This window comes from Bidens hawaiensis, unplaced genomic scaffold (assembly GCF_021521415.1).
Source record: "Bidens hawaiensis isolate Kalapana, Puna unplaced genomic scaffold, B.hawaiensis_p1.1 tig00035576_1, whole genome shotgun sequence".
NCBI lineage: Eukaryota > Viridiplantae > Streptophyta > Magnoliopsida > Asterales > Asteraceae > Bidens > Bidens hawaiensis.
In genome coordinates this window covers 175,343-187,266 of record NW_027496197.1, presented here as the reverse complement: position 1 = coordinate 187,266, position 11,924 = coordinate 175,343, and the positions used below count along the sequence as shown (strand labels likewise).

General features: G+C 33.2%; 2 protein-coding genes across 2 annotated transcripts; both read left to right on the top strand.

Annotated features, from left to right (window-relative positions):
* Window positions 1-248: 248 nt before the first annotated feature.
* Window positions 249-6,134, top strand: LOC143587586 (protein MICRORCHIDIA 7-like; the record flags this gene model as incomplete). The annotated part of the gene is made up of 16 exons (XM_077068835.1): window positions 249-624; window positions 1,920-1,994; window positions 2,080-2,114; window positions 2,202-2,280; window positions 2,359-2,451; window positions 2,525-2,609; window positions 2,718-2,793; window positions 3,180-3,308; window positions 3,416-3,514; window positions 3,603-3,704; window positions 5,037-5,198; window positions 5,288-5,383; window positions 5,473-5,524; window positions 5,621-5,732; window positions 5,848-5,912; window positions 5,989-6,134. Coding segments are annotated over exons 1-16 (1,782 nt in total), but the record flags the coding sequence as incomplete, so codon positions are not given.
* A 9-nt stretch (window positions 6,135-6,143) lies between these two features.
* Window positions 6,144-7,607, top strand: LOC143587581 (protein MICRORCHIDIA 4-like). Its single transcript, XM_077068832.1, has 5 exons — window positions 6,144-6,253; window positions 6,329-6,405; window positions 6,504-6,591; window positions 6,824-6,946; window positions 7,310-7,607. Exons 1-5 carry the CDS (start codon window positions 6,224-6,226, stop codon window positions 7,397-7,399), a joined length of 408 nt encoding a protein of 135 aa, XP_076924947.1. The 5' UTR covers window positions 6,144-6,223; the 3' UTR covers window positions 7,400-7,607.
* The last annotated feature ends 4,317 nt before the right edge of the window (window positions 7,608-11,924 follow it).

Sequence of the window (11,924 nt, the reverse complement as noted above, 5' to 3'; positions counted from 1 at the left end):
TTATAACGTCATCCGGGTCAAACACCGTCCGGCCCTCCCGAGTCGATCCTACCTTTGACCCGGTAAGACGTCCGGGTCGACTTTAACATCGGTACAAGGAGGGGTAGGAGCAACACTAACAATTTTCTAACACTCTTTGCGGGAACACCACATTGCACGGAAACAAAGGCGACTGATTCGCCGTCATTTCCGGCTTCCTTCATACCGGAGGTAAGTCAGTCACTCACTTACCGCACAAATCTGCCGTCATGGAACCAATTCGAGTCAAGCAAGAAATCATACAACAACAACAATTAACTAATAACAACAACAACAAAAGCAATGCTGAAGAATCCTCTAAACGTAAGAAGAAGAAGAAGAAGAAGAAGAAGAAGAAGAAGTCAGAGGCTCCGGTCATTGACCTCGATAACTCCGACGACGAAGACGATTCTTTCAGTTCCGGTAACAATAAGAGGTCTAGGGTTTCCGATGATGATACGAGGAAGAAATCCAACAACGACGTTGTTCTGCCAGCTGGGTTTCTTGATCCATTGCCGCCCAAGGATGCTGCGCCGAGCTGTCCGAATTTTTGGAAGGCTGGTGATTTCGATGAGGCTTCTGATGCTAATTGGGATACGTCCTCTGGTGAGTAATAATAATAATAATAATAATAATAATAATAATAATAATAATAATAATAATAATAATAATAATAATAATGTGGATTCAATTGAACATTTGTGTGTTATTATTAATCACAATCATTACAATTTTAAGATGTTACATAGTGAATATATGATGATCACACTAGCTACTTCTGATTTTGAGTGTTTCTAGGGTTTGAGTGTTTCTAGGGTTTCTAAGATGCTTTGCTTTGCTTTAAACCCTTTCATTTTTATCTTAATATTCATATTTTCCTCAATTGTTTTTCTAGGGCTGTCATAACAGGGGATTCGACACGATAAAACACGATATCCTGTTGTGCTAAACACGAACACGGCACGATAACTAATCGTGTCATTTTTTACCAAACACAAACACGAAACTGTTTAGTAACAGGTTAATTTGTTAAGACCTGCTTAAAGACACAATGAATAATACACGTGTAACGAAGCTAAAATTAACAAAATGAGCATAAAAGTCTTGATTAACAGATAATTCATAACGTATTTGAAACAAAAACCACAAATCCATAACATACTTGAAACAAAAGACGACAAAATCCATAACATACTTTAAACGAAAAACCATATAAGTAAATCACAACATCCATAAAAAAATATAATATCGGGTTCGGGCATTAGTGAAATGTCGTTTGTAAGTATGACTTTAGGTTAAGACTTTAGGAGTGTATATGCATTTATTTTTTTAAAATAGAAATATACACAGGTTACTAACATGTTAACAGGTTTAACCTGTTAGGACACGGACACGAAACTTGTTAAACTCAAACCCAAACCTCCGTGTCGTGTTAACAGGTTCGTGTCATAGATTGACAGCCCTAGTTTTTTCACACTTTGTTGCCCGTTTACCTGCCACTTTTATTGTAATTATTTTGAGTTTAGCAATGAAAACTGGGCTTTAAGAAAAAGAAATTAAAAAATTAAACCTTGAATTTTCATGTTAATTTCCATATTTCCCCCAATTTCTTTTGCGTGTTGTAGCTTTTGTCTGATGAGTAACAATATGGGTTGAACTTACGTTTAAAGCTTATAACCTGGAATCGTGTTATAGTTAATGGCAATCATAAGAATTAAAGATGTTACAAGTGAATATATGAGGATCACAGTATTCATTTCCGATAACTGGTTCCAGTTTTAGTAGAACTTTATTCGATTTTGAGTGTTTTCAGGGTTTCATAACGAAAAGTGAAAGGTTAAATATGCTTTGATATAAACCTTTAGTTTTCATATTCTAAATCTGTAGTTTTCATATGACAGGTGGCATGGATCATGTAAGGGTTCATCCTAGGTTTCTACATTCTAATGCAACTAGCCATAAATGGGTTCTTGGTGGTATGTTGGATACTTGGTGTATATTTTTTTATTTACTTTCATAGTTTACAGACTTATGGATTGTTGTGTTTGTATGTTCGTCTAGCTTTTGCGGAACTTTTGGATAATTCTCTTGACGAGGTAAATTTCGGAATTTTGTTTATTATACTCATTACTCAAACTCGATTGAATTCTTGATACACGTTACGTGTATGTTATTCTTTTCAGTGTTGTAATGGTGCTACTTATGTCAACATTGATATGCTTAGAAACAAGAAGGATGGAAATAGAACGTTGCTAATTGAAGGTATCGGTTTTAATTATATGTTATTATGGCTGACCTTATTTCTTTGGTGTTTATTATTTGTGCTGCTATTTACAATAGATAATGGTGGTGGGATGGACCCTGATAAGATGAGACAATGTATGTCACTCGGGTATTCTTTGAAAAGCAAGGTTGCCGACACTATTGGACAATGTAAGTGACATTATCCTAAATTTGATTAAAAGAAGCGCACTGGCGTTTATGTTTATATAAATATGTTTTGTAGATGGTAATGGTTTCAAGACAAGTTCCATGAGGCTTGGGGCTGATGTTATTGTTTTTTCACGATGCGCTGCAAAAGATGGAAAAAGGTTGGTAATTTCTATATATTATAAATGAATAATATATTTTAAATATCACTAATTTATAGTTACCAAAATCATGAATACACATTCTTAACAGTTTTATTTATCTTGCAGGTCTACACAGAGCATTGGACTCTTGTCGTACACATTTTTAAGAAGCACAGGAAAAGAAGATATAGTAGTTCCCATGGTAATTTTGTTAAATAGCCTAAATTTGTTTTTTTATAGCTAAATTGTAAAAATACAGAGATTATTAATTCTTGGTATAAATTGATGCTCCAAGAAAGGTAAACTGGTTGCAACTTAAAATAAATATTAGCAATTTGATGTTGTTGTAAGCCTGTAAACAAACCAAACGTTCTGTAAATCGTTCGGCTGGAAGTTCGTTAATTTAATAATCATGTTAGATTGGTTGTTTGGTCAAAGTTAAATGGACGGACACGAACATGCCCCGTTTCTGTTTGGTTTTTTAACAGGCCTTGATGTTAAGTCTTATTCAACTACAATTTTGGAACATATATCATCCATCTTTTTAACCATCGGCTCATCTTATTTCCGTTGATTGCAACTTAAAAGCTTGATTATGTAAAAGATGGCGGTGAATGGAAGAAAATCATTCGGTCATCACCTGGTGACTGGAATATGAATCTTGAGGCAGTCACTCATTGGTCTCCATTTTTAAGTGAAGCAGATCTTCTGAAACAGGTAAATAATATTCTTTATTTTCTGTGTTTTTTTTGCTTTGTTCAGTCAACATGTAAATTTGTTAATATCTTATATGTTATTAATTTTTTTTACCTTTTCATTTGTAGTTTGACAATATGAAGGGTCAGGGCACGCGCATAATCATTTACAATCTATGGGAAGATGATCAAGGACAGTTGGAACTTGATTTTGATGCTGATGAAGAAGTTTGACTTTCTATATTTTGTTAATAGTACATTGTTTATTTTTTAGTCGTATTAATTTACATTAAATATTTAATGCATTGTTATGCAGGATATTCAAATAAGAGGTGTTAATCGAGATGAGAAGAATATACAAATGGCCCAGAAGTACCCAAACTCTAGACACTTTCTTACATATCGTCATTCACTGAGAGTAAGTTTTTACAGCTGCTAATAATTATATTCATTAATCCACGTGCAGTTTTTTGGTTATGTAAACAAGCCGAACGTTTAGTGAACTGTTTGGTATGCAGTTAATATCAACGATATATAGGTGGGATATCGGTGATATATCGGTTATCAGTCCCCAAGCAAAATATCGGTTAGAATAGATATACGGCGATATTGACCAATATTTTGGATGCCTTGGTTGATGTGGACTCGGAGGAAGATTTCACGGCTTAAAATTAGATCATGTTTCAAATATTGACACTTTTTGAGTTTTTACTTTTGATATTACTATTAATGTTATATATGTTTACCTTTTTATACATGTATATATATAAATTCTGCATGTTATTAAAATTATCGATATCCCACCGCGATAACCAATATCTCAAATATCGGTCCTTGACCGATATACGATATACGAGTTTTTATCGCATTAACTGTATTTGTTTATTTAATAAACGGACAAATATTCTTGTTCATGTAGTTAAATGTACCAACATGAACACATGTCTCGTCCGTTCGTGAACCTTCGTTCATTTATGGTGGATCATTTAAATGCATTAATGTTTGTCAGGTTATGCTTATTTAAGTTATTTCGTTTACGTTGGTTTATATGATCATCTAAACTGTTTAGGTCCATTACGATTTGGTTAGTTTTATGATTTATGAATATAAAGTATCGCCTCTTAACATATAGTCTTGTTTTATTATCGTTGTGGCGCCACATGTTGACATTTATGTTTACTTGTAATTGGTGCTCACTTGGTTATGTTTATTTAAATATTTGTTTGTTTGTGTTCGTTACGTTTGTGAACCGTTTGTATTAACAAATGAACATAATGAACACACTCAATTCTTTAACAAGTGTACATCAACAACCTTGTTCATTTAACTGTTTGTGTTCGTTTGTTTATTCCATTAAAGTTAAACAAACAAACAACGGTACATTTACAAGCCTGTGAGTAACGGGTCAAAATGGGTTTGTCAGAATATGTAATTGTTAAGAAGTTAAAATGGGTCAGGTTGAGTCGACTCGGTGAACAGTTTTTAGTTCTTTTTCTTTTTTTACAAATAATTAATGCATTAAACATCACTGCAAAAACTGTATTACTTAACTATCAATATATTTATTTTGGATAAAGTGATAAGAGGCTGGAAGAGCCAACTTTAATGTATGCACAAAGATTTCCACCGTTCTCATCTAAAATGAGCTTATTATTAAAGTATTAAAGTAAATATTTATACTCTTTTGATTACAACCATCATGAATCCGGATTTTAGTTTAATTATGAACCCATTATACTTTCCTTTTCAGAGTTACGCATCCATTCTTTATTTAAGAATTCCACCTGGATTCCGGATGATTCTTCATGGAAAAGACATTCAGCATCACAATATAGTAAATGATATGATGATGACAACCGAGGTCACATATCGTCCCCAGCCCGGTGTGGATAAACTTCCTCAAAATTCAAGTGTAATGTTTTCTTCTTGTTTAATAAACAAGTTTGTTGCTTATGCATTATATTATTTTTTATAATTAGTGTCTGGTGTTGTAATTAACAGATAGTTGCAGTTGTTACCATGGGATTCGTCAAAGATGCTAAATCTCATATTGATGTTCAAGGATACAATGTTTATCATAAAAATCGGCTAATTAAGGTTTGAATGTTTTTTCTTCTAATGGGTCACTCAAGTTTTCTGGCCACAAATATTAAAACTACGTTACACTGCTTATTTTTATTTTACAGCCATTTTGGAGACTCTGGAATAGTACTGGAAGTGATGGTCGTGGAGTAATAGGTCAGATTTTTTTCCTAATTTGGTGGCTTTATGATATAAGAAACATCTGTTATTTTGTGATTTTTATTTTATTTTATTTTTTATGTTGTCAATTAGGTGTGTTGGAGGCTAATTTTGTGGAACCAGCTCATGATAAACAAGGTTTTGAACGAACCATTGTTCTTTCAAGACTTGAAGCACGTCTTATTCAGATGCAAAAGACATACTGGTATGCTATATATTATTATGCACATTTGTAATGTTTTATCTCTACCGGGTCAGACGCCTTTTTTGCCACCTTTAACAATATGAAACCAACAATACGTTATCGCTTTTTGATTCAGGCGTACCTACTGCCATAAAATTGGATATGCTCCACGAGTCGGTAAAAACAGCATGGATGATAGAGGTACATGATAATTTAGATTCATTTTCAATATTTTAAAATCAGTTTCTCGATCTTTATATTTTTTTTGTTGTTACAGAAACTTCTCCCGACTTTTCCCGTGAAACTTCTAGAAAGAAGAAAACTGCATCATCACCACCAGCTTCTGTTTCCAAGAAGCATCAGAAACCAGGACCAAGTTTACAAAAGTCAACACCTTTTACTGGGAATCTCCATGATGATGACCTGCTACCTCAAATTTGAGACATACAGATAACAGTTTTTATAAAGAGAAATCAGCTAATACTTTTACCCCAAAAGATCTTTCTTCTAATATGCAAATTGTCACACACACTCAGTCAAGGGTAAGTTTGTCACTTCATTTCAGAGGGTAGGGTGTAAACAAGCCTATTGATTATATAGTTTTATTTGATTGGTAGTTTCAGAATGTTTTTGAAGGTGCAAGCACACCTGATTTAAATCAGTTGTTGGAAGAAAACCGCCAATTAAAAGAGAAGTATGTCACTTTTATTCTAATACTTATGTACATAATAAAAAATATATTGTAAGCATCTATAATCTAATTTATAAATTTATTCTTTTTATTCTTGTTAGGTTGGAAATGTCGGATGAAGAAATCTTAGGCGATCTTCTTCATGATTTAGAAAGAGAAAGAAATCGTCGCAAGGATCTTGAAGCTCAGGTATTTCATTAAAAGATAAACCTTTTTATAACAGTATAATAGGAGTAACATAAATTTTACCTATTTTGGCTATTTATCCTTTGATTAACATAGTCTATGAGATCTTAATTTCAATTTACAAAATGCCTCCTTATTTTTGTACAAAAGGTCAATTTTTTGTCATATGACATCACAAATTACGTTACCTAGGTATATTTCGATCAAACTTAGTTTAGTTATGATTTTTAATCAGATTGAGGAATTAAAGGGAAAATGTGAGAATCTCAACAAAGAACAAGAAATTGCAATAGACACATTTGCAGCGCAAAGAGAGAGACGCGATATCGAGGAAGAGGCTTTAAGAAAGAAGTTGAAGGTATGCTTTTCTGCAATGATGATGTGGCTATACCAACTCGTTTATGTATCGTTTATAAACAAGTTGATTAAGACATGTAGTTGAGGTTCAAACAGGTATAATGAGAAAAGCCAGCTAAAAAGAAAACGAGTTAAATGGTTCATGTTTCACAAAGTTGCTTATAGAAAATAAAGGTGTAAACAAGCCGAGCCAGTGCGCTCAGCTCGTTTAACTTACGAGACACACTGTTTCAAGCTTTATCTTTTAAAGCTCAAGCTGGGCTCGTTTAACTTACGAGGCGCACTGTTTCGAGCTTTATATTTTAGCTTAAGCTTGGCTCGTATATTAATTATTAATGTAATGTAATTATAAATTTATTTGCAGGAGGCAACAACTGTGATCCAAGATTTAGTTGAACGAGTGAAACAATTAGAGTTAGAGAAGGTGAAAAGCCGCAACTGGAGGGCAATCTAAAAAAGTGACTGACTGTTTGTTGCTAGATTTGGTTATATAATCGTAAATATAACTGTTTTCGGATAATTAGGATGATAATTTGGTGTTGGTGCCAAGTTTTGGATTTAGAATAAGAGGGTTTATCTGGATGTAGATATATACTTTCTAATTAAGCAAAGGCTTAGTATATCAAAGTTTAACAAAAGGTTGGAATTTTTGTTTGTTAGTTATTTTTTTAATCATCAGGCCAAGTTGGGTTAATAACCTGGGAATTGATTAAAAAGAGGGAGGTTTGTTTTTTACCACATGACTTGTTAAGAGGGTGCACTCTATTTAACTCATAAAGTAGAGGTTACTCAAATTCATATGATGAATTAATCTACGACCCAAGTTTTCTTTAACAAGGTTCACCATACCTAAGATAACATAAAATGTCCTCACCTATAAACGTACTCCCATATAAGTTCCCCGAGAGCATGAACTTACAAAACTAGGTGCGTTGTGGCTATCAAAGAGCCTTCGGCCTAGTGGTATTCATAAGTTGTGTAAAATGGTGTTCCTTCCTAAGAGGTTGGGCCGTGTGGGTTCAAGTCCTGGCGTGAATATCGAAATAACATTAAAAGTTGATTATATTGTTGTTCAAAAGAAATACATGTGTGGGCTGAGGGAAACATACAACCTACTGACCTAGGTTAGAGCGCATACTAACCAAAGAGGACCTTCACATTAACTAAGTTCCTTCTATCCGAGGTGAGTCGGACCTAAAAGGCAACATGTAAACTTTCGTAAAAGATACTTCAAACCTTTAAGCTCGGCTCCTTACATCAACATATGAAAGGTAATATAAGTACTCCATCAAACACTTACTCATTGAATCTACATTCATATTCACTACTATCCTATACTTCATGTTAAACAACACTTCTTGCTAACGAGCTTCTGCAATGAAACTCCTCCTATATCAACAATTCCTGTATAATCTGACCTTGGATAAACTATTGTGATCTACCGACCATCTCATATCCTTTGGATTTACTTTTATGCTTTATACATGATCATCTTCTTTTGAAATATTTATGTGTTGCAGCTTGAATTCAAATGTAGCATCATTTCTTACTCTCATATATTTCCATCTATGGCCCTAGATGACCAACATAAAGAAAGAAGATGTGGCCAAACCGGTTTTTGACTCCATAGATGCAACACTAACATGTGAATTATGAACATAAAGAGAAAATATAATCAATCAATACCATGTACATGAGCTAAGAATGGCAACACAAAACAATGATTTCGAAGTAATACAACAAACATCATCTAAATGAAGTAATATAATGTGGGAGACGTCATTGAACATCATTCTACGGTGGTGTGACGTCACTAGTGTCATGGGCGACACCAATAGTATAGGTGGTTAGCTCACACCCCAAAGATCAAGATATCAAAAATATCTTGCAAACACATCAATAATACAATTAAGATGGTATCTCAAAGGAACCAAACAATAGTGAATTATCACAACAAAGAGGAATGAATCATATTCAAATGTCATACTTTTACTACTAATGATCCAGAAAGAAGACAATATCTACGACAGATGACCAACAAAACATATCATGTGAATTAAGAAAACATGGAATCGCAATCTACAAGATGAAATACTATAACACAATACGAACTACAAGGTGTGCATGTTTAATCCTAATTGTCCATATGTGAAAGGATTTAATAATTTGTAATTGTGTTGATCTAGCATGGTTGTATGCCTTAGGATAAATGTTTTTCTAGTTGTTTAATGTTCCTACTAATTAGTAATTATAAGAGTTTTGTGTTTGTTTATTAACTAGTTGGTTGTCGCCGCGCGTTGCATTGGAAGGCCCTTACTCCAACCTACAATGTTGCTTTATTGTTAGTGTCCAAGGATTTCTATTGTTGAAGAGCATTTGACTTACCTCTAATCCCGCAATCAATTGAAACTACCATATGTAAATGCAAAACATATAACTTTGGGTACATAATTTGAAGGTTCTTGACTAATTTCTGAACCTGAACAATTCCTTCATCAAGAATATTCACGACAATTGGTTTTAGCATAAATAGAGATACCAGGGTATTTTAGTGTGCCGGTCTTTGTTGCCCCTACTAATATTGAAAAGAATGTGGAGAGTTTCTGCACTTTATCGGTGTGTTTTTCATATGTGATATACGATTCTGGGTCAACAATATAGTATATATATCTTGAAAATCTAGAAAACATGGAATCCTTATCTAAAGGATGAAGTATATTATAAATTTATCACAATATAAAGTTCAATGAACCAAAGAACAGTAGTCCTTAAGGAATTAAGATGCATGAATTTCAATTGAGGTGGATAAAATTTGAGTTGAAACTCGAGTCGAGTTATCCTTGAAGATTGTTATTGTTATGGTTGAAACTTGAAAGTTATTTAGAAAAGTCCCTAAACATGACCAGACGGACTTTTGTGTTTCAATGTATTAAAACTTGAAATTTAATAAATAGAAAGGAAAATGTTGAATATTGCTTTTGCTTGGGAAATAATAGAAGTGTTTATTGGTATGGTGTTCCTCCTACAAATGTGAGTTTATAAATTCAAGTCCTTGCAAACATGATATAAACATAAAATTTTGCTATTTTTGTAAAAGAGTAAAGTGTCATTTTCGTCCTTGTGTTTTGACAAATAATGCGGATTTAGTCCAAAAAGTTTATTTTTTGCATATGGACCATCCACGTTTCCCAGTTCTTGCCAATTACATCCAAATTACTAACCCCGTTAAATTTAATCGTTAAGTCAGGGGTAGATATGTCTTTTCACCCTTTCTTTATTTTTATTATTTATTTTTGTGAACTGCGGTTTTCGTCCCTCTAGTTTGTCCAAATCTACAGTTTTAGTCCAGTAGTTTTAAATTTTCAATTTTCTTCACTATGGTTTCATTTCACTTGCAGTTAAACCCGAATTCCCTAATATCGTTAAGTCTGATCATTAAACCCATTAGTGTGTCCTTCACGTGAGGGGCAGTTTTGTTCCTTGTTTTTTTTTCCTTTTCCCCAAATACATCCCAGCCCCTCACGTGAGGAGGCATGCGAAATTTTATTTAGGGAGAGAAACGACAAAACTGGTCGTCACGTGAGGGGCACACAAATGGATTAACAACCAAAATTAACGAGGTTAATAAGTTCGGGTTTGATTGCAAGTGAAATGAAACTACAAGTACGAAAATTGCAAACTCGAAACTATTGGACTAAAACCGTAGATTTGGACAAACCACAAGGACGAAAAGCGCAATTTACTAAAATAAGTATTATAATAAAGAAATAGTGAAAAGACATGTCTGCCCCTGACTTAACGATTAAATTTAACGGAGTTAGTGATTTGGATGTAATTGGAAAGAACTGGGAAACGTGGAGGGTCCATATGCAAAAAATAAACTTTTTGAACTAAATTCGCATTATTTGTCGAACCATAAGGACGAAAATGACATTTTACTCTTTGTAAAAAGAATAAAAAAAGATTCATACCTCGCATTATTACAACAATTTTAATATTATTTTTATAAAATCATAATAACTAGCTAGCAGCGAAACAGTGTATTAAATAATACAACGTGTTAATATTTTATAATATTATAACCTTAACCTTTTATAAATTTAATAACGTTTATTAAAGTAAAGTTATTATAGTAGTTAACTAGCTACTTTTCTTTGGACGATTTCAGAAAAGGAGATTGACCCGGTTAAAGCAAAGTGTGAAGACTGAAGTTTGGATTTTATTAATTAATTAAAGGTAGATAACACATGGTCACTGTTTATTGTCGATCAATATATTAAAACTGACTTATATGTCAAATTTAAATGCACAATATCAATGGTAATTCGCATTTTAAAGTCTTATCGCTACCCAGTGAAGGAGGCAACTTAATATGTCGGGTAAAAGCCTGACAATCCAAGATACATTACTACATTAGTGATTTGTTTGTAATTATTAATATACATAAATTGAATTGTACATCTTTAGTCTTATTCAAACAAGCTAAATCAATTGTTTTTTCAAGAAATTTTCTAGCATGCAGGTCGTGAGATATTTGTCCGCTTCAGTAAATAAATTATTAACATCAAGATCAAACTCATTCACATAGCAACATCAGTTAGCTTCTCCACAGAAAAAATGGTGTATATCTTAGTCCTTAGACGTGAGAATAAACATTAACTAGAGAAATGAGAGTGGTAAGTGATAGGTAATCATCAGACCACAATCAGTTGAACTGGACTACCATGATGTTCCTTGGACCACCCAATCCTGAACCGATTGGAGGCGCTATCTCTTTAGTGATAAATTAACGGGAAAAATTGATTAATAGTTGATCTAATTTTAAAACTCAATTTTAAATAAATTACAAACTAATAATAAGTTAAAAGCCCTAATCATTTTAAATAAAAACCAATTAATGAGCTTGTGATAGAGTGGTAAGAAAAAGACTTGATGTTCAATATGACCCGTGTTTGATTCCCGCTCCCGTCATTTAGTTT

Bases quoted from the DNA above. Each gene is read 5' to 3' on its own strand.
- LOC143587581 (XM_077068832.1), top strand. From the start codon at position 6,224: ATGCAAATTGTCACACACACTCAGTCAAGG. The intron at 6,592-6,823 runs GTATTTCATTAA...ATTTTTAATCAG, and splicing joins GCAAGGATCTTGAAGCTCAG to ATTGAGGAATTAAAGGGAAA. The intron at 6,947-7,309 runs GTATGCTTTTCT...ATTTATTTGCAG, and splicing joins CTTTAAGAAAGAAGTTGAAG to GAGGCAACAACTGTGATCCA.